Raw genomic sequence first — 23516 nt, 5'->3', positions numbered from 1 at the left:
TTGCAGTCTGCTCGTGCAGTCTTGAATAACAAGGGAAAAAAAAAATAAAAAATTACGTTTAAATCTCGTGTTTTGTCTTTAATGCTATTAGACGACAGACGTTTACATGACCAAATTTTAATTACAGGCTAATTGCAGAATATAAATACACATTGTAATACGCTTGCAACGTACGTGTTACATAATTGACGCAAGCAAGGAAACTGTTTCGTGTATCGGATGATTTAAGAAGTTCATCGATGCAACGAGCGAAGAGAACAGATTTTAACCTCAACAGGTGTTTCGAAACGAAATCTGACGAAATGTATTTAATTGACTAAAGAAAGCAAACGTAAGAAAAAAAAACGTAAAAAAAAAAAAAAAAAAACTTTGATTATTAGTGAACTTCGTGAAAAAGTAAGAAAAACTGTGAGTTTGCTCGGTCGGTAAGGGTAGGAGTACTACATAACCTACCGAGACCCTTTGTTTGACCTTATCACGCCATAGTCGTGTATATTCAGTATTTATCCAATGATTTATTATTTGTGTATTCATTTATTTACATTATTTAGGAATACAAGAATAGAAAATACTGAATTCATCGAACTAGCTTAATTTTACTCAGAAAACTATATTTTCCAATATCCGTACAAATTCATCCAAAACACTTCATTCTCATTACTTTGGTATTGTCAAATATTCAATCCTACAACGTTGTAGGTACCAATATTTATCGTGATCGAAAAATGATGATCTTTAATTGACGACTGCAAAAAAAAAGACCCTGTTTCAGTGAATTTGGAGAAAATAATCTGAAGAATTAAATGAGCCTGCGTTTCAACGTGAAATCGAACGAATCTATCAGATATTTGATAATTTTGAAGTGATTTGAAACGGAACATCAATGACTGACCATTACTTTATAAACCAGTATTTTCTATTTTCTTGATTTTTTTATTTTTAAAAAGATCTTCGTAGCTTGTGAGTATAATAGTTTCATGAATATTGAATCTTCGACTATCTCTTACTAGAATACGTAAAAAGTATCGATCATTGGGCAACAAACTTTCTCAACCGCGTCAAACGACGTTCAATGTGTTTTGTAAAAATTGAGATAAAACCGCGTCCGTATCTGAGAATGACCTAGCATATAATACTGCAGCATGTGTGTATATATTATTATACGTATGCTGCGCGTTGTATTCGTGTAAATAAGTGACGAAAATTGACTCTGTTTCTTCATCTACTGCCTCGTTGAAAACGTATAAAGAGTACATATTTGCACACACGGGGTTTCGATATCGTTAATTCAAGGCAACGATCAATTCGACATCTCGTTCGAGCAAGTGACCGTGAAATGTACGTATAATACACGATATAGAGAGCAGTTCAAGGCTGGACGCGGAGTAATTCTGAATAATTTTCTTTGAAAATATGTGCGGCACTCGCAAGGACGCGTAAATTGTTACACCCATTTGTTCGCGCGAAAATAAATTTGTGTCAGTGATACGCGAGTGTGCAATTTTCGAAGCATTTATAGGTCGATGGTTAAGAAAAAAAAGGGGTGCACGATAAAAGACGATTGAAAAAAAAAAAACACATCCATGTATTGTGTAATTATAAATGATAGGTAAAAAAGGATCAATAGTTGTTGACTTGATTCTCCTTCTTTGCTTTTTTCCGTCCGTTTTTTGTTTTTTAAATCTTGTACTCACGATACCGGATTAAAAAAACGTTCGTCTCGTCATCGCCCGTTTGTCGAAACACGAACGGACATTTGTTTCGTATGAATAGCGCGGGTAATATGCGCGAAATAAGAAAAAAAAAAAAAACAGGTCTTATTGTTATTATTACAATTATCTCGGTTTTCTATGCGTCAATCATTCGGGCTGTTTAATTGTTGTATATACAAAGCGTGCAGCCGCGATTTGTTATAATTCACGACTTAATACAGACAATTCTGAAAAGCGAATTCCGCACAACATCGTTTTTTTTTCTCATTCTTTCCTTCTTTTCGTTTTTTCGGAGTATAAATCGCGTCGCTTTATTATTATTATGAAGCAAGGACTAATCTGTGTCTTATGCATAAAAGATTAGCCAAACTGACATTACCAAATAGTGTTTAAACGCGAAGGCTGCACCCATACGGAGAAAAATAATCCGAGGTCGTTATGTGTAATTCAAAGAATGATCAGCGCGAATATGCCGGGTTTTATGGAATATATATGGACGCGGAAATTTTCCACCATCCCGAAACAAAGCAGATAAAGTGAAGTCCGTAAAGTCATTACTTCGCAACTGTACGATCGTGTGAAATTGAGTAAACTATTTTTAAAAAAGCAAAGTGTATTAAAATTTTGTAAATAAAACTCCTTCGAAGTCTTTTAAAAAATTTTAACGATCTGTGATAAACTCACCTCGAAAGCGGGTCGACGAATAGAGCAACTATTATCACCGCGAGCACAACGCAAGCTAGATAAATTGACGATATCTCGTAGATTTCCGAGTCTGGAGGCCTCTCGACTACTTCGTTTGCTCCGGCACCGACGACGCAGAAATTAGCACCGCAAAGCCGGATCTTGTCCTCGTTAACGGTATGATTTCCATCACCGCTGCCGAACTCTCCGTTGCTCAATACTGGAAGCAGAATAACGACAGGGGTTGGAGTTGAAATTTTTAAAAAGCAATCGATGATCGCTAAAGGGGAGAATTTAAAGAAAAACCTGTTGGTGTTGTTTGTTTTTTTTTTTTTTTTTTTTTTTGAAACACAATTTTTCTTTCGGATCTATTGAATGTGTGCCTTGACCGATATTTTATAAAGAAATGACTTTTACTTTTGGAAAAAAAAATGTCACTCATAGCGGTTTATGATTGTCTACTTAAATTACTCTACGAGATTACGATGAAGATATGAATATAAATTTTCTAAACGCAGATTGTCGTACGGTTGAAGAAAAATTGAGAACCAATTGACTGTGACAAATTACAAGTTGAATTAATAATACTGAAAAAAACTGAAACAATAATTTCAATTAGTAAGAATTTCGAGGAATCGTGATCGCTCGTTTTGCAAATCGCTCATTCAAACTAATTCTGTACATATTGGAGTGCCATAAAAACAAAAACAAAAAAAAAAAAAAAAAAAATGGAATAAGCAGTTTTTCGATTATTTTACAAAAATTATGAGTATTCGAATGACGCAGTTGTATAGAAATGATTAGCGATCGGTGATTTAAGCCTAATCGCTTCGGTTGGTTCCTGCTTAAATTGTATTTCGCAAAATAGACATCGCTAAAGAGAGTAAGACGACGCAATATGGCAGTTGCAAAATGCACGTTGCTGCTTAAGACGCGTAATTTCCGTGCCTCCGAGTACTCTGAGTTGCAGGATAGAGATGAAAATATCGCGAAGCGTCCATCGACGTCCAAGGACGTCCAAGGACGTCACGTTGGCGACACGCCCGCTGAACCAGGGCTGATGGTTCTCTCTCTCTCTCTCTCTCTCTGTTTTTTTTTCTCCTTTTTATTCTTATTGCCTTACTTTTCCTTCCTCGGAACTCGACGTCGCTGTTTATTCTCTTCTTCTCCACACGGAACGCGCGTTTCAACATTTCGAATGGGAAGTATCTGAGAAATATTTTCCTTCATCAATGGTACGCGGTCTAGTTACGTTTTTTTCTTACGCAAATAACACGAAAAGTATATTTATCTACTTATATACCTCTTAATCAGAAAAAAAAAAAAAAAATACACGTCGCTCTAAATAATAGATTTGCGATGGTTTTTTTCTCACTATTCGCATTGATTACAATTATAATGATTTATCTTTAAGTAGGTTGTAAAAGTTTTTTTTTCCACCTACGTACAATAATTCTGTTTTCACAGGAACTTTCAATTATGCAATGTGACTTTTCTTTTTTTTTTTTTCATTCCACAAATACGGCCTCAGTGACTTTGTATATTATTTTAGGCATATGTAATTGGTAGTTATCATGTATTAGGCACGCTTAATCTTCGGTCATAAATTGTACACCTTATCAATGAATGGCATATAAGTTTGAATAAAACTATGACTGTTGTTATTATTTCTACTATCATTACCATTGTTATTATTGAACACTGTTTATAATTAACTGCGTAAAAATTTATGGCAAACATGTATTGAATAAATTTGCCGATATATATATATTGGAAACCGATGTAGAGAAATCATTTCTGGGAAGTTATCGAATTGTTATTATAATTATTATCGTTGTTATAATCATCACCGTCATCTCAGCCGTGAGTAGCAACTGTGTCGGATTGTTTATTCGACCCTGTTCACACATCTATCCTTCATCGAGGAAACGATGCTCATATAATTATAAAAGATACAAATCGTAAGAACGTAAGTAGAGAAAGAAAAAAAGAAACAAAAAAAAAGAAAGAAAGAACTTCCAAAAAACTTACGCGAATTATAAACGTCTAGATCGGCAAAATAATACAATCAACTACACTTGTGCATATAAAAGTTTGCGCAAACAACTTGTGTATATGTATTTACTCGTATACATGGCTATGGATACATATTCTTTGCATATATATATATATATATATATATATATGTACACGTAAAGATCATTAAAATTTTAGGTAAGAATCGGCCCGAGGCGTTATTCAAAGCCAAACGATTTTACGCGGAATTGTTATTGAACATTTTGCATTCTTGAATCGTTTCGTTGAGACGCGATACGTAGGTTTTATAGATATATACAGGTATACCGCATATGTATACCACATAATTTCTCGCAAACTACTTTCACCCGTTTTCGACGTTCCGTGCTAATACCGCGTTATACAAGGTATTAACTTTATCGAACAACCGTTTTTGCTAACGGTTCAACGTACAAATATATACATATACATACCAATGTATCTGCATGAGGTTATATATATACATATATGTATGTATGTACGCATATGTGTATATATATATGTATATATATGTATGTATGAACGTATATGTGTATATATATATATATATATATATATATAATGTTACACATACAGACATGATCGCGTGCCATCGTGAAATGTCACCGAAGAGCCGATTTCTTTTACGATTCTAAAACGTAGACACACAGATTGTAAATTGACGTAACATATACGATAGGTTTGTATGGAAAAGAGGTCGTATAATCGGAGAAAAAATTTTTAAAAAAATTATCCAAACGTGGAATATTTCTTTAAGATATCAAAATATTTTTTTCAATTTTATGGTTATCAAAATAATCATTCAAGCCCAGTTATGAGATTATATCGGATTTTTTGGAGAAAAAAAAAAAAATCTGTAGATTTCGTGTAGTTTGAAATTTCGACTAAGCTCGTGTGAATTGTACCCATGTGAAAAAAGTTTACACAGATTTTACTCCGAGGCGTTATAAAAGTTACGAGAAACTTTACACGGCTTGGTGAAAATTGTACAGGGATGAGTGAATTTTTCGTTTTGGACCAATACCTGTACCCAAAATTTTTAACAGCTTCGAGGCCTGAGGGGGAAATATGTCGGTGAATGTGTTAAGAGATTTTTGAATTAATTATAATACACCTGAATTCATGAGAATAAACTAAGGAATAACTGAATTATGGAAGATTAAGTCAAGTCAATTTGACTTAGTTTGTATTCGTGCGAGGATTGTCTGTTTACGGAAGAGCAAAAATTAAATTGAAACTTGGTTGAAAGATTGAATTGAAACTTTACGAACCTCGCTTGAATTGGAATGAATTATCGAGAACCATCGAGAAAAACATTGAAATTCATAAATTGAAATGTATTGAGTTGATCTAAAGAAATATATCTAAATTGGAAAAATTAAATCAAAATTAAAAAAAAAAAATTAAGCTGAATTACATGAATTAATTTAAATTATTTCAACTGAAAAAATGATTGTGAAACCCAAATCTCATGTTGTAATGTAATAACGTCAGGCTAAAAATCATAATTGTATACTGCCAACACGTGTCTGATAATTTGTATTATTGTTATTTGTCGACTATATAGATTCATACAGTTAGTTTTGAGATTATCGAGCATTAGGATTATCATAACGATGTTGTTGATTCCTCTCAAACAATTAGGTACGTACAGCGCGCATATTTTAAATAGGTATATATTTATATGTATATGCGCACATACGGTTTTACATATATATTATATATATATATAAGTGGCAGACACGGATCTAGATACGATGAAAAATACTCTGACGTCGGTTTATCGAACTCGTCGTCAGATTTCTCTTCCTTTTTCAATTACATCGTCATTCCCCTCGACGAAGTTTGATAGAACAATCTTAGAAAGTATGTATAATCCTTATTTTCCTGCTTGGAAATAGGATTTCGAGATCGAATTCTTCCCGCTGATTTTATAACGAATTCTCCTCCGTTTCATTGTCAAAAATTCTTCGCTTCGCAGTTCGACAAGCTGCATTTTATATACATAATATAATCTTGCCGATTTCCTCATCCCGTATAATTTAAACGCGTTAATCTTTCCACAAAATACACAAAATTTTACAATCAAGGTGAAGGTAAAATAATTTTCATCAATTTTTCATTTAAACGTATAACCTATTTAGTAATCCTCACTTCGCTCTAAAATATTTCTTTTAACATATACATGCTTATTTTTTTAGCGTAGTAAATTATTTTTCAGGTAATACATTATTGCATAGTTTTACATAAACTTTCACAATTCTGGCAGAATCAAAATAATGTCAGTTATTTTATCACATTATATCTCTTTCAATATACATTAATAATATACAATGTACGTATCATGCAAAATAAACTTGTTTCGTATACAAAAAATGTCAAATTTATGACTCGATAATTATCAGAATCCCGTTTTCAACATTGGTTTTTTCAGCTCCATTTTACGCGATGCATTAATATCTACAAATAGATGAAAAAAGAATCTCCGCCTCACTTCACACAGATCACGAGCGTATATTCCGATGATTGATTTTTTTTTTAACGTAAATAAAAAAATAAAAAAAAAAAGATAAGAAAAAACAACGTTATTCAATCTCTAACAAATAATAGGTATAATAACCAATGTAAAGAACACCGACGTGACGTAAGCCTGACTGAAACGTCAGTCGAGCGTCCGACCATGCATTGAACTCTCTACTGCAGCAGGGATAGGGCCTTGAATGCGATCAGACACGCGACGATCGATACTCGTGATCGAGCCACGTGCCATTTTTATTACGACAATGTCCTCCTTCTTACACTTGAATTTCATTATCATGCCCGTTCGATTTTTTTTTCACAAAAATCTCGATTCACTAGCTTCGTGTAATAAAGTAAAAATTGATACCCGATGTCATAAACATTTGATGTGAAAGACAAAACCGTCCAACTTCCACATCGATCTAATCTATCATTATCGGGATTTAATATTAGGGAGAAGACGTATCTTCCTACTATGTAAGATGGCAAAAGTAGGACAGATTCGTGTGCAAGGTTCGTAGTACCGATAACGCCACTCGTGGCGCTGGGTTCGTTAGTTAGATAGGGAATTATGCGCGCGCAGAAGTTTCACGTTTTTTTAGCGATGCCAAACAACAAACGATAGCAGCGCTGCGAATAAACGCTACTGGTACTACACAAACTTTTGACCAAAATGTGGTCCACTTTTGCGAAATGAAGATATGTCTTCTCCGTAACATTGCTTCCTGCTTACGACAAATCGACTATTGCGGTAAAGGTTACTAGGCAATTAAATTTTGCATAATATTACCAGTTAGTGTACGACATAATGTGTGATATATGCGATACGTTGGGATAATTAGGGGGAATCTTAGCGTGAGAAAAACAGGTGAGACCAGGGCATAAAAATATGAAATAACGAAATCGTTTCGACGGCTAATCGTTGGCTAGCGAAAATATTTATTTTCGAGGTAACGATATTGGTGGCAGAAATAACGAGCGGTCAGGAAACGCGAAGGTGCGATTAAGATTCGTTATTTCGCTAATCATGGAGGAGCTTGTTATTCGAAACGATCGAAAACCGCGGCAAAGGCGCCTAATTGGTACATGGAACCAATGATAAATGCAAAAATACATATCTCGTGATATTCACCCATTAAATAAATTGCGTTGAACGCAAAAGAGTGCGTGGATAAAAACTGACAGTATACAAGAAATAAGCATGGGTGATACAAAAAATATTATTAATCATCGCGTTTATCGAACGAGTTAGCGGGTCAACAATCAGATAATTTCTTCACGATAAGTTTTCCTAATTTGCAAATTTCTGACAAATATCTAGCCGTGTCAATTCTCTGCGAAATTCAAATTAAAAATCGATAATCATTTGACACGACAATCTGAGTAAATTTTGCAGTTTCGAATCGAATGACACCTATTTCTGGAAGTTTTCTGGAATTTAATTCCCCTTTTTTCTTTTCATCAAAAATTGATCCATCGTACAGAAAATTCTCGATCATATATTGCCTCCATGTCACATTTCAATTTGTGATAAAAAGTTATCGATGTTGTAGTTCGAACATCGTTGCATCTTGAGAAAAAACAATTAGCTCAAAAGTTATTTTTAACATAAATGATGATATGTTTCTGATATGCGTGAGGTTGCGTTTCGATTAATCTTATATTTTCATCGAATCCTCTGAATAAAAAATCGTACCTTGCGAAATCGCCTACACAATACGAAGCAAACAAAATTAAATTTATGCTGAGCTACGCGTCGTCGGTATAAACTACACGCAGGTTACTTTATTCCTCAGTTCACTTTCTCAATCGAGCTGCAGACACCGCACGTTTTATATAAGTTGCGCAATGTGGCAGTGGATAAAAGATGTGTCAACTTTCGACGATCGAAAATTATCGGTCATATATTTTTATTCTCCAGATTGCATCGACCATTGCTTTTACAGTATAACGCTTTTGACATTCAACGTATAATTCACGCTCAGCCCTCTGCGATAATGACTGATTGTATGCAAAGATGTAATATTAATTGCCGATAGTTTTATAAATAACTAATCACATTGATGCAATAAAAATATATACATACATGTAGATATTCGTCAAATCGATTGAGTATAAATCGCGTCTATAACTTTGTCACGGTTTTGTTACGCAACCAAGATATCCAACAAAATTGTGCGGTGACTTTTAAAGTCGTATACCCACAACGTTCCACACACAATTCGCATACCAAATTTTCCATGAGGAGTTGTGGTCATTTTTTACCAACTCGCTATATGTAATTACATATTGTATACCCGTGACTCGTTTCTATGATGGGAGTTTCGACTTTGCCCGGCGTATATTTTATCGAAGTTAACAGTTTATGGGCTTCTAAAATTTTCGCTTACGATTCCACACGATCGGAGAAAAAAATACCTGTGCGTTTTTTCCTCGAGTTTAAATATTCCAATCCATACGCGTTTTGGGTGTGAAATTTGTACCGAATAGTGTTAAAAATTCGCAGGAAAATTTACCTCGCCTCGGGTGAAAAAAAAATTTCCTACGCGAACGATCGTATCGAATGGATTTCCGATGTCGTGTGAATCGATCTTTTCCACATCTCGTATCAAGTAACCGACCTTCAAACGATTGTCTTCGGTATCAAATATTTAAAATTGTATCAAGTACACGTTTGGTTCGTGAAATACACGACACAGCCACGACTGTATAAGAAAAAAATTAAGAATTCGCCAACCTATTCGCTACATTTTTAGTCTCGTATTATAAGTAGAGAAGAAACAGTTTGTTTATTTCTCATCGATAATCTGAACAACTGGTGGACCAATTTTCGTGAAATTTTCTTAAAAGCTAAACGAAAGTCATGTCATCGGAGCCCCCGTAATACCGATCCCCTTGAAATTGCAAAAAAAAAGCGATCGAACGCCGATTTCAAAAGCTCGTACTCGGAAGGTAACGTGGAAAATCGTTCTTTGAAGGTAAGGTAGAAACTGAACTTACCCAAAGAGGAGATGAGGTTTCCCCAGAGTTCAGCGGTCTGCCAGGCAAGGAAAAAGAACCCGAAGAACCGTACGACGATGGCGTCAACGGGCTGATCGGTAAGCTTGGCGTAGACACCGGCGACCTGGGTGAGGTAGGTGGCCTTGGCTGCCCACATGGGCGCTGCACCGAGACCAAGAAGCACTCCGGCGGGCACGAGGGTGTAGAACTTGGGGTAGAACTGGGCACCGATGTAGGGAACGTAGCACAGCAAGGACAGGCAGAGGGTCCATTTGACGGTGAGCCTCTTTATGACGAAGGTGGGCACGAATATACAGGATAGAACAAGGGCTGCGTAGATGGCAGAGAGCGAGACGGTGCCGAGACCCTCGCTGGCGTTTATGGATGATTGGAGATTCGCGGTACCCTGGAAGGCGGTGAACTGGACCATGAAGGCGACCGATACGGCGCCGATGTTCTTCAGTATCCGCCATTTCTCACTTCGCGAAAGCTTGAACTTACGCGACTGAGTGTCGTCGTCGGGCGGCGCTATTTGCGGTGGCTTCGTTGGTTCAGGTGGTATTCCGTCGCTTCCATCCTCCTTGAAACCCTCGTTTCTGTAACCACCGCCGCTAACAGACACCGTGTAAACCGCGTCGTCGTCGGCCCCATTTCCGCCTCCACTTCTTCCGCCGTCGTTCTGCGATGCCACCATTATCCGTTTTCACTACCTTAATAACAGAGAGAAACAAAATCGTTTTACATCAACGTCGATTTCAACCAGTGCGCCGCATGTTGTTGCGAATTATTATTAGGCTTGACCCTGTATTCTCACAGTCAGATTTTTACACCGATTAATACCAACTGGCATAAATGGTGAACGATCGGTTCTCAAGATTGTAGTTTAACCCTTTCATTCGCACATTTTTCAACTCAATATTTTAGCCTGAATTTTTTTACCAGGGAGTTTTTGGGGTCGGTGATCAACAATCTAAAGTCGGAATTTAATAACTCTCAAGCTCAAGATGGCGGATCCAATATGGCGGTTGTAAAGTCGTAAAAATTCTATGATTCCGGCCTGAGCTTGTTACTCGGGGGTTTTTACAGTTATACCTACGGAGTAACAAAGATCATTTCAACTTGTGAATAAACTGTTATAAGGCTAGGAAATGGAAATCTTTGAGGTGAGACCTCAAAGGTGAGAGAGATAATGCAAATTAATTGGCGTGCTAGGGATTTTCGATATTGTTAGCGTCATTTTTAATGACAGGTGCAAGCAAGTGATAGGTAACAAAGATGTTGCTTCTTTTTCATCTCCTGCTTTTGCGACTCCGGGTGTTTGGTACACACACTGTGTTTGGTATTGTTGTAAAAAATTGTATGAATAGCTGCAGGTGCTTTCAACGCTGCAGTTCAGGACAACCCAACTTACACAAATGTATTGCAATTGGACGTCGTTTATAGGCGCGCAATAAATAAGAAAACATTGATTGTTGTCACGTCGTTTTTCATCATCAGCAATAAAACCGATGTATACGCATATGTGTTTGAGTTTCTGTACTGCTACGATGCCCGAGACAGCTCTGCAAATCCAACGTTATATCAAGTCGTACAAAGTGTGAGATGAGGTTTAAAAATACGTAATAAATTAAGCTCTCTCTCTCTCTCTCTCTCTCTCTCTCTGTTAAATGCTAAATATGAAAAAAATCATTGAAAAAAGGTTATATAAAAAAAAGAAACAAAGAACTCGCGTAGTTTACTCCGAACACTAACGACTTCCGGGGTGAACACCTAGGATGGAATTCGAGGATCAAGCGTCGGGCGCGCGTGTACAATATATAGATACGCACTCTGAGGAAGGCGAACCGAGTTTGGGAGGATGAAGAAAAAAATCACCTTGACTCTTTCTTAGAGTTTAAAAAACGGTGGTGAACGTTTCGAAGCCTGCAAAATGTTGAGGTGTACAAGCCGTCGCGGCGTAGAACGATTGCGTCATACAGCCGTGTAAAATACGCAAATATCGCCTCAGGATCGCGAGTCAATTAACCGGAGATGGTACAAGTCACGAGTTATCGATTTAGTTGAACTTCACTGTACGCCGTTCCCATCATAAAATCACGTGACGGAGAAACATAATTTTAGGTACATCGCACAAAGGAATCACTTTGCCTTAATCGTATAAAGTTCTAATAACCTATAAATGTATTATTATTATTATTATTTTTTTTCACCGATTGCAACGACATACATTCGAACTTTTTCAACGTTTAATACGTTCTACAGGCACGTCAGCCGGTTTATCGTTTCTTCTTTTTTAAATTTACAAGTCGAGCTTGAAACAAAGAAATTAAAAAAGACACGCAAAGAGAATGATTTTTTTTTTTGGAGATTAGGGATTTTCACTCTTAGGATATTTCAAATTTTCAATCCAAGTTGGCCACCTGGACGTTTCAAGATGATATTGAAAGAATCGATGACGGCATAGAATAGAAATAGAACCGAAGGTATTTCGACGTTGCAAAAAATAATCTCTCGATATAAACATACCGCGAAATGAGAAAAAAAATAATTGTAATATACGTGACTTAAAGCCGGATAATATATATAAAAAAAAAAAAAAAATTTCCGTCGCTGTTACCACTGTTAAAATCTTTGCTGCGGAGTCGTGAAAATCGCAATTAGGCGACATCTCGCCGTCTTTCAGGTAGTAAAAGATGCTGTTTCACGGATTTGGGGTACGTATGCTAATTCAGCGCCACACATCGCCTTGCGAGATACATAAATTGTAAGTTAGCATATCTGGCCGTCAACTTCGCGGTTACAAATACGCAGGCATACGGAACTCTCGCGTCCATAATCACAACGTTCAACCTTTCGTCGATTGGTCGACGTTACCTCGGTTGAATAGCGGATTTGCTTTAAAGTTTAAGAGGCTGTCAGTCAGGAACTTGAACCTCCGTGGCACAGCCAAAGCCAACGGGCATTGAGAAGACTAGTTTTGCTTTCCGAGAACTCGTATCGTACCGGATGGCACAAGTGACTGGAGTACGTTGGTACATGTCGTCGGTTTACATGTACACATATACGTTTTATACCTGTATTCATATTACATGTACGTATTTACAGTAACGTAAAATGTTTACCCGAAAAATATTTATTCTCATATTTTTTCAACCCTCTAGCAACGGAAAGTTTCTTTTTTTTTTTTTTTCTACACCGTGCAAGACATTTTTTTCTTGGTACACGACTCATTGGAAAAATTTGTTTTCTTATTTTCTAATTTCAAAACTGAATGAATACGAGGTTTTCTTGATGAGTAAATTCTCATCTTTAAATAATCTTCGGGATAACGTATGTGTTTTTTTTTCTTTTTTTCCTTTCCTTGTTCTTTACGGATTATCATTTCTCTCAATTACATTGCAAATTTATTCAAACGGATGGATAACTGTTTGATTAAATTGATTTCATTTATTTCTAATATCGTTCAAATTTTGCTGACGTAATCTTACTTTTGTAAACGCAGCGTCAAAGTGTTTTTTAATTTTTTTTTCAACTAAGATAAATCGATGGTAATACCAAATATGTTTTTCAAAAGAAATGCAGGTTTGAATAGTATCGGAACAGCTATCTTCAAATTTAGGATCACAGATTTCATCCCTACAGTGTTAAGTTCCTTTTTTTTTATTTTTTTTTTAACTACCATTCGCTTTCGACTGTCAATAACAGAAATATTGTTTATATCCAGTTGTATCTGTACTGAATTTTCGGTATGAATAAACAAAATTATTTGAAAAAAAAAAGAATAATTCATAATCACCAATTATAGAAATTTACGTTCAGATTTTTTATCCCACTTTTCTCTCTCCGCATCTCTACCGTAACATCCGGTTGTATGTAGAATATACACGGATACAGGTGGACGAATAACGTCAATCGATTTCCGGGAACGGAAATGATCGCTGCAGTATATATATATATATATATATATATATATATATATATATTATATGTGTACAGACTCTTGCATAAGAGTATTTTCTCTAAAATGAAAGCTCAAAAGTTTGATATGTCGATTGGAGACTATACGTCGCACCAACTTGTGAGTACGACGTCAGTGATCAAGGATTTTTATTTCACTCGCTATAGATCTATGAATGCTAGTATTAAAGCTACCGACGGTGACACGAAAGATGGTAAATAAATAAAACCAAGGTAAGAGAAAAAATAAAGGAGAAAAAAAATATACGAATAAATTTTACATTCGTTGGTGCGAATATATTATCTGCACGCAAATTGCTACGTTATATATCGAATACAGATGAGAGACTATTTCGAGGTTGTTCGGAGGAACAAACTGAACGTTCGTTAGAAGAAAAAGGAACGATTTTCGGATTTCGTTATACTCGATCGCGTATTTAAATTTTTAAGGTAATCGCTACCCAGTCAAGCGTGTAATATGTAATCGCGGTGGAGTAATTAAGCGATTGAGGAGATTCTGCAACCCGGGCAAGTTCGATGCAGTGTATATATTTTCACTTTCACGATTTCTACGTTCATTTCGACGAAAACATGAGGTTAACCCGTCCGAAATTCGTCTCGGGGCGCGAAATTCCACATCGATAAAGATTATACAACGCGTGCAGAAATATACCGCAGTATCGAATCGTGAAAAACTCGATAGCTGAATTTAAGCGTAATCATATTCCTAGATTTCAAAATTTCACGCTCCAGACAATCGTTAGGAATAAATTTTCAACCGATTGTCCAAACAACTGATTATCGCGTGGAATTATCGATTATCTTATACAGACGTTACACCGAGTGTTTGAAATTCGAATACCGCATCGCCTGTCGTTCGAGTCTCGAGCGACGATGATGATGATGATAATAATAATAATAATAATAATAATAATAATAATAATAATAATAATAATAATAATAATAATAATAATAATAATAACTAAAACGATAACTGGGTGGATAGAATAATTTAATCCATTTGAAGCAACCGGTAAAAGCCGGTTCAAATCGGTTTGCACCGAAATCCCAGTTTTAATTGATCTGTGTATGTATCAACTCTCGACGTTGAACGCTGCAGCACGCATCTTCACGTGCAGCACTAATTGCGGTCCGGTCCAAACTGGTTGGACTAATTTCATCCCGCATTGCTTGAAAGAGAAAGGGGAAAAATAAACAATACGAAGAAGAAGAAGAAGAATTGGTAATCATCGCGTAGCCCATGCAGAGCACAATGTGTGAGCCTGGAAATACGTTCAGATCGTGAATCGCGCGCGGTGTTAGAAACAGTAGATTTGCGATTTGCGGTTTGCGGTCTGCGGTTTCGATAGGAGAAAAGATTGGAGAGAGAGAGAGAGAGAGCCAAGCACGGATGAATGGTTTTCGGGTCATATAGTATATCTAAACGCGTCCGCAATCAATTACAACGTGCAATTTCATTCTGCGGCTCTGATTGAAAGAATTTATAAACACCGTTGATTTTTCTCTCGTTTTCTTTTCTTTTTTTTTTTTTCCTCTACATATTTAAATCGAATTTATACCTTCCTTCGCGTGTGCGTTATTTATATATATGTATATATTATATATATATATATATGACTTGCGTTCATGCAATTCGCGTACTTGACCCCAGACTTGCCGCCATGTGTTGTACCAGGTCAGTTATATTTACGGTGATAATTCATCTTCGTTTCTGTCCGAGACTGATCGTGAATCGCAAGCTGGAATGACGTAGATTGTACGTGCGATAAATCGTTTAATTTTTATTTAGTGTGAAAAATCAAGGTTCAGAAATATCGATGACGTTTTCGTCTGCCCTTGGAATTTTTCTTTCTTTTATTTCTCATTAGCTCTTGCACGATTGTACAGTCACATAACTGCAATGCCGCGGTGAAGATGCCGAGAATTTTTTCAGGGAGGCAATTATCGTCGAAAATCCATGAAGAATAAAATGATAAAAATCTTGTGAAGCTTGATCAGCAGTAATAATCGGTAATCTTGTTTTTTTCTTTTTTTCTTTTTTGATCTTTTGATAATAATCATCCGAAATTTTTTTACGATATTTCACGCATTTTCGAAGGTTACACATTGTGCTGTATCTCATACATATTGCATCAAGGTGTTTAATATTTTGTATGAAAATAAAAATTATTCAATTTTCGGAAAAGAACCAAATTCAAGTTTTTGCATGGAATATAAAAAGAAATGACAAAAAAGAGAAAGATAAAAAGGGTGCCACTACAGTGGCTTCTGTGTAATGCGCATTTTTAGAGTTGTAATCGTCATATCCGCGGATGAAATGACGGCTAAACATTTCTTGCTATCATCGTCTTCGATATTATATCGGAACCGACGGCAAATGAGTGCCAAAAAGGATTTTAGAGCCGAAATAAAATCGCAAGCGTGTCGACGGCACGGCGGCCATGTTGAAGTACAAAGTGGTTCTCATTTCCGAGTCATATGTTGTACGAGATGAAATTTTCACGACAGTTTTATCTACACTGCAGAAATATAAATTAAAACGTTGAGGTATTTAGAAGTTTCGCTTATAATATGTAACACAATTCTCACATATACGTTGAGCATTTCAAAACTCGTGAATGGGAGACCAAAAACGTTGTGATACGTCAAACAAAAATGAAAGAAGATAAAAAAAAAGGAAAACGGGTAAGAAAACGAAGAAATAAAAATTCCAAAATAACTTGAGATGCTTTACTCACTACCGTCAACACACTAATTGTCATTTGCATAGTCCCACAAATTATTCAGGCTTCAATACTTGGTATAAATTCTCTCACTCAGGAGCTCAAAATAGCATTTTATGTCTAGGTACCCGAAATGTACGTACGTAGATAGCTAATGAATATATTCCGGTCTTGACGGCGACTCCGTTTATATGTTTATTTCATTAAAACTATTCCATCTTCATAAATCTCTGTAAAATATGTAGGTTGGTTAGGATAAGTTAGGTTAGGTATGCAGTATAACGCGTTCTATCGTTTGTTATACATTCTCATCTGAAATTTTCAATAAACATTTTTTCCTCCGTTACAATTGTTTCAACATCCTACTGTTTTTATAATTTTCCTTGTCACACATCTTACTTATCGTTATTACATAACGTATAATACCGCTGCAATGAGGCACTTTATCCATGTTCACTCGTTTACTCACATATAATCAGCGTTTAACGGACATGATGCGAATAACTTGAATAAATCTTCGTACAATACCTGTTATGTATACCGGTGTACACGCACCGTCATCTTATATGTAACACATGCTCGAGTAAGACGCAAGATTCCGTTATTTGTCCGGGATTACACTGAACGAATCAGATCAAATAAAAATATATACCATATATATATATTATGGGTATGAAATACTCTGTATTGTAATGCGACAGTCAAGCGTATAACTTTACTTTGTAAAACGTACTGCATTACGGGAACAGTTATAACAATTAACGCGTTGATTTTCAAAGAGCATATACACGATATGATCATGTCGCGAATTACCATTAATTAAAATAAATAAATTTATGCAAAAATCTGCATCCCGTGGAATTTGACAGAATCGTGAATATATTGGATGGCATAGATGTTCAATATCAAGTGAATCGAACGCCTGGATAAGCGAGAAGCGATATCTGCTCGGGAATATGATAAATCTGTATGCACGTAGTTACGCGGATATAGATACATATTTATTTATCAGAAAAGCGGTCTGGCTACTTGCGTAAACGCGAGAAAGAGAGAGAGAGAGAAATAAAAGAGGCGTATAACTTGTGAGGTAGCTACAAATGGAGATTGATATAATCGAGTTACACGAGCAGGAGAGTTGGGGAATGTCCGAGTTCGACGTGGAGTAAATTGCCTCGTCCCAAATGCATAATTTTCATACTGAGTAGCGATAGCTGTTGCATCTGTAACGAGATGCTGTATAATATAGTTTTGTACGTACGTATGACGTGCAACGCGTATAACGTAAGTATCGTGCAAAGGAACATTGAAATCTCCGCGAGAGTTGTGTGTATAGATTACAATAGAATATTACGTACATACCAGTGCAGAAGAGCAATGCACATGTCGTATTAAAGTAGATTTTACTATTATTGAGAAAAATTATACGTGTAAAACGTGAAACGGGGTAATTATATTTGGACGATTCATTGCGATAAAAATAACGAGATTCACGCAGACACAATAACGCAATTAACTGTAATAACGTAATAATAGAGGCGTGATTTTCTTGAAATTATGATTCTGTTCTGCTATTATCTGTCCTGTTACATATCGCGTTTATGTATAATAACGTATGTATATTGTATATAAAAGCGCGGAAGATGTTGTATGCGCTCTTTTGACATCCGAAGTAACGCTGTATAATTACTACGATATAAACTTCGAATTAAGCGCAAACAATTTTTCGCACAAGAATTACATTGGGTGAAAAAAACTTCTCTATACACGAGGAGAATGGTGAAGTATTTTTGGTTGACTGGTTGAGCGAGTAATACCTACATTGCATATAGATGTGACTATTAGACATCGGGCATTTGCAAAATAAACGCGTGGAATCTAACACAACTTGTATCACAGGTTTAACTTTTCCGTGACGATGTGAGCTGTGTTCCTGTCTTCTGCCAAGGTAAAATACGTGACGAATTACCGATTGGAGAACCGATATTTGGCCATCGACGTCGAAAAATCTACTTGGCGAATGTACATATATTTATGTGTACCATACGTACATGCAATCGTCTATAATTGTCACGGCGTACAGAGACGGCCGACCTCCACCTACGCCCACATCGCTTAGGCATTCAGGATCCTATAAATACTCAGGACATTGCCTTCAGAGTCCGTGACAATGATCGGTAACTGCGCAGGTAATTAACCCGATGCTAAAGAAGTGCTGCAAAGTTGCACAAAATTACCAACGATGCACATAACTCGGGCTTTAAACGCTTCGAGAAAAATGAGGCATTAACTATGTTCAAAGTTCAAGCTATAACAATAAGCATATGGGTTCAGATTAGCTCGAGAATCGGTACGTCTAATGATTTTTCTCTAAAGAAATAAGCAAGATTAAGAAGTAGAAGCAGCAATGTCAAGGGCCATTTTAACCTTCACGGAATTGTGGAAAAGTATAAGAAATCGAGCGTCATGTGCTTGCATATACATATATGGTTGCTCAAGATACAGCCTGAGTGCACATTTCGCCCACGCGATTCCTATCGGCACCGCTACAGGCACACTTGACTAGCCATAAGCCACGATATAGATATATGGAGTACGACACATTCTACTAACGATAGTTGGAAGCACTTAGTTTTTAGTATAGTTGGCACCTACGTGTAATCTAGCGATTCGATAGCAAACATTCCTATTTACATTGCATGAGACACTTTTGCTTGACGATGAAAACAGTCAAGATATTAATTGCAGTTTTAATGGTATCGTCCAACAGCCGAAAGCAGGATGTAAGTGAGCAGAAGATTTAAATCCTCTGTTCAGAGAAGTCAATTTCGTTTGATACCAAAATCCCAAGTTTCCTTACAACCTAATTTGTAGTCTGATCATGAACCTCAAATATCAATGATGCGAATTTTCGAAGCTTGTATAAAAACGGCACGAGTATTCAGCGCGTAAAAAATGCACGTCGCGTTGCCTAAATGCGAATTAACATTATAACGATAAGCTTATGTGGCGTACACAGTACGTGAAGGAGTAGCTTTAAGAACGCGGATGCTCGACCGGCGCGATTAGCCGCCGAATTGGATGTCTCGCAGGGATTCACAATCCAGAGTACGTACGGTAGGCGGCTTGTGCACACGCTTCTTGGGTCACGCGTGTGTGGTGCACGCTTGTCATGCGAGACGCGTGGCGTGTCATTCTCCGGGACGGCGGGCACGCGGTGCGTTTGCATCGATTCAACACAGCTACGAGCGCGACGATATCAGCCATATGGGTTAGGTTAGGACGATTCGTACCTGCGGCCCGAACAGCGCGGTTTACGACTTGTAACCGCTGACCACCCCCCGCGCCGACGCTAATTACGGACGGTATATCGGTATTCGACGCTTGTTTACACCGGTCATCATGCCGTGGATGTGAAGGAAAACGGAATTGATATGATTTAATCAAAGGGTTCTACACGCTTCTTTTTGTTTGTTTGATAGGATAGAAATCAACATGGCCGCCGCCCTGCCCGCTTCGGATTTTGATTCTGCTCTACGATCGTTCGCATCGCTTAACGGTCATCGGTTGATATTTCGGGCCAAAGATGACGACGGCAGGATTTGTTTGGCTATCGTTTTACCAGCGACGATGGTCTAAAAGCTGAAAATTTTGCTTTTTCACTTCAAGTTATTTGTTTCGAAAATTACGTGGGAATGATTCACGTCTTTAATGGATGCTCGAGTTTAGTTGGACAGCCGAGTGGAGATTCCGAATGTTAGCGATACGTCGCAGAAAAATAGCCTTGCTTACTGCGTGTGATTAAAAAAAATGTATGAGACGCATTTCGTTGAAGAACTCTCAAAGCTGTTAATGCACGTTGATTCACCTTATATTTTCATAGAAGAAAACACCAAATCGAGCCGAGCGCATGTGAGCTGAATGTATGGCAACAAAAATATGCGCACTTTTTTCTTTTCCGTTTTACGACCGTGAGACACCTTTAAAAGATAATTGAATGTCGCTGACTGAACACTGGTCATCATCGCGTTAAGCTATACATATCGAAGCTCGGTCTGGTGGTCAAGTATACCTATAGGTACCAATGTAAACGTTTCGCACGAGGAAAAATCAATTATTGTCGTACCCGATGAATCACACGATACACGCCGGTTTTCTTAATACCAGATCTGTATAATAATAAGCCCCTTTGTGTGTCCGTATGGTCAGTGAGCCATAGGTCGTTCGTTGTACTCGGTCGATTTAAATTACAGTTCGTTATTTGCCACTCCAGTCATGTTTTCCATGGTTTATCTCACCTTCTTCCTTGAACAAAAAATTCCCCCTTCCTCATTCAGCGGGTCAAAAACCAACGAGGACAAAGAAGCGAATTCCGGGTGATCTTTGACGCACCAATTCAGCCCAAACACACCGATGCGATTATTCAGCTTCAATGATTCGAGTACCTTCAGCCAATTGATGCAGGCAGGCGGTTGTAACGAAATCAATATACCTAAAGAGAACCTGAGCAGCAGCATGTACTTTCTTACATGCATACCTTGCGATTATTAAAGGTACGCGACAGTAATTTGACATATTACACGTGGTCAGCGTGTCATCGGCAAAGGGACATCGTACGAAATGATGTTTCACGATCGTGCTTTGCGTCTTAACGATCGTTGCAGGAGTCTGACTCACCTCGCTGTTATGCTTGAGTTATCGGCGATTGTGTGTGCCGATTGAACTTTTCCAAGGCGCACGACTCCCCGGACCCGTACAAACAGGTACGCCTGAGCTAACGCAACCCAACCTAACCCAACCTAACCTAACCTAACCTAACCTAACCTCAACCACAGCGCATACCGCAAGAAAGAATGAGAGGCATGAGTCCACTCACACCAGCTGTCGCGTTCTCTGCGGTCTACAACTCGGCACGAAATTTCTTGCGACATTTCTAATTCGTGTTTACAATATCCACGCACGTGTTTATCACGCGGCGTCTCTCTCACCGCGCAAGGACGCCTTTGGTCGCCTGTCGCTACTATATTCATGTGTATAACGTATACAACGCAACCTTCGGACGAAGTTGACGCGATCGACGGTAACCAACTGATTTCCCCCTTCGTTTTAGACGTTCAACATTTGGTCGCAGGATTATATGTCGTTTAGTTATTCACAGACGTATAATTTATGGGTGAGTTTTGCGGGCTGATTTTTCAGTTTTAACGATTTCTTTCAAGGTGAAACGACACCTTTAACCATTCCTGCCGCCTTTCGCTTCCGCGTGGAATGCCGATCGGTAACGGGCGAGTGCCGGAAATCATCCTGGAGGAAATATAAAATCTCAAGTGAGAGCCCCGGCAGCCATATTGATCTTGTTAGGCCATGGTCTCAGTCTGTCATTTTTATTTCTTGCTTTTAACGCAAACGTAACACGAGACGAGTTTACAACAGTCTACAACTTCACGTTCTGTATTTCGTGTCTGACTTTTAAAACCGTATAATTATCCCCACGTTACAGGTAAAAAGACTATAAATTATCACCGATGTGAATGCAGGATAACATATTCCTTTGACTAAAATCTCAACTCAGTCATCCCAATGACGGAGAACGTGTTATTTGCTTAGATTTGCAGAATGTCAAACCCTCCATTAATCACTATATCCCGCACGCACGCACAATAACAAGTAGTTTGTTTAATTAGCTTCAAAAGTCACATTCATTGCCACAAGCACGTACATGTACGTACACCGAGTGACCCGTAATTTCCATTGTTTTTCGTCCCTCGCTGAAAATAATGGAGGAAACCGACCTTACATGTCTTGGCAGAATAAAATCAGCTTCCGTTTTTTTTTTTTTTTTTTTTTTGCTTCACAGTAAGAAGGAGTTAAATTTTTCCCTCTCCATCTACGTAATTGTTGCATAGTAATTCCAGAACACCGTGTACACTTGTATTTTTTCGAACCATCAATGTACCTGACCGATAAAAATTTCAACCTACACCTATTATTCCGCGTCAACAATACGGATGAAATACGGTCATCGTACTTTCACCATCGCGATTGGTTACGCATCTGTAAAATCCTGCATCGTCAGAGGCATGTATTTGTTTAATAAAGAAAAAAACAAAATAAAAAATAAAACAATAAGGCGAGGGCGAAACACCTGTTATTAAGCGATCGACATCTGCAACTGAGTCAGAGTAGATCTACTCTGTAGATATGTGGATCGGCCGATGATCGTTTGCACAACTGCGTGTCCCATAATAATTCTGACACATTTTGTTTACCGAAATATATTATAATTGTCAAGGCTGTTAGCCCTGTTTCTCCGTCCAATATTTGGATGAATTGCACGGAATATTTCGATTGGCAAAATAGCGTGGTAACGACGAAAGTATTTTTTGTGTCAAACGCGTACAAGTATAGTCGAAGAGAGCGGAACCCCTTTTTTCTCTCGTACTTTTATATCCGTTTTATTTTTTTCCAAGTGAAGGTACGCGTGTAATGGATAGATGAAATTACTTTCGTGTACAGTTCTCGTAATCGTAAAACTATCAGGTTTGATCTGTGCAGAATGTAAGCATACGAAAGGCAAAAGAGAAAGAGAGATCCATGTTTACGAGACAAACTTCCTGTGGCGGTGAAAGGTCCCCGAATGGTATTGTCATCAACAAAAGCTTGTACTACACATTTCATAGATCGAAATTGACCGCTGCTGCTGCTGCTGCTGCTTTTACTAATGACGATTCGTCGAAATCGGTGTTTAGTTCTTACCCAAAGTCCTACATCTTTCTCCTACCGAAATTATTCTCTCGTCAACTATTTTCTCGAATTTTTTATTCACTTTTTTCAACGAAAGAAAAAC

General features: G+C 37.4%; 1 protein-coding gene across 3 annotated transcripts in view; it reads right to left on the bottom strand.

Annotated features, from left to right (window-relative positions):
- LOC124213455 (UNC93-like protein) overlaps positions 1–23516 on the bottom strand; it is a 60967-nt gene that overhangs the window by 30570 nt on the left and 6881 nt on the right. For 2 of the 3 annotated variants that reach the window (XM_046614840.2, XM_046614841.2), the window contains exons 2-3: positions 9972–10681; positions 2397–2616 (exon numbers count right to left, since the gene is read on the bottom strand). In XM_046614840.2, coding sequence (XP_046470796.1) covers positions 2397–2616; positions 9972–10665 — 914 coding nt within the window. In that variant the 5' untranslated portion in view covers positions 10666–10681. The remainder of the gene's footprint in view (positions 1–2396; positions 2617–9971; positions 10682–23516) is intronic. The other variant, XM_069133220.1, reaches the window with a different exon arrangement.

Source organism: Neodiprion pinetum, chromosome 2 (assembly GCF_021155775.2).
Source record: "Neodiprion pinetum isolate iyNeoPine1 chromosome 2, iyNeoPine1.2, whole genome shotgun sequence".
Classification (NCBI taxonomy): Eukaryota; Metazoa; Arthropoda; class Insecta; order Hymenoptera; family Diprionidae; genus Neodiprion; species Neodiprion pinetum.
This window is presented reverse-complemented; position numbering and strand designations above follow the sequence as displayed.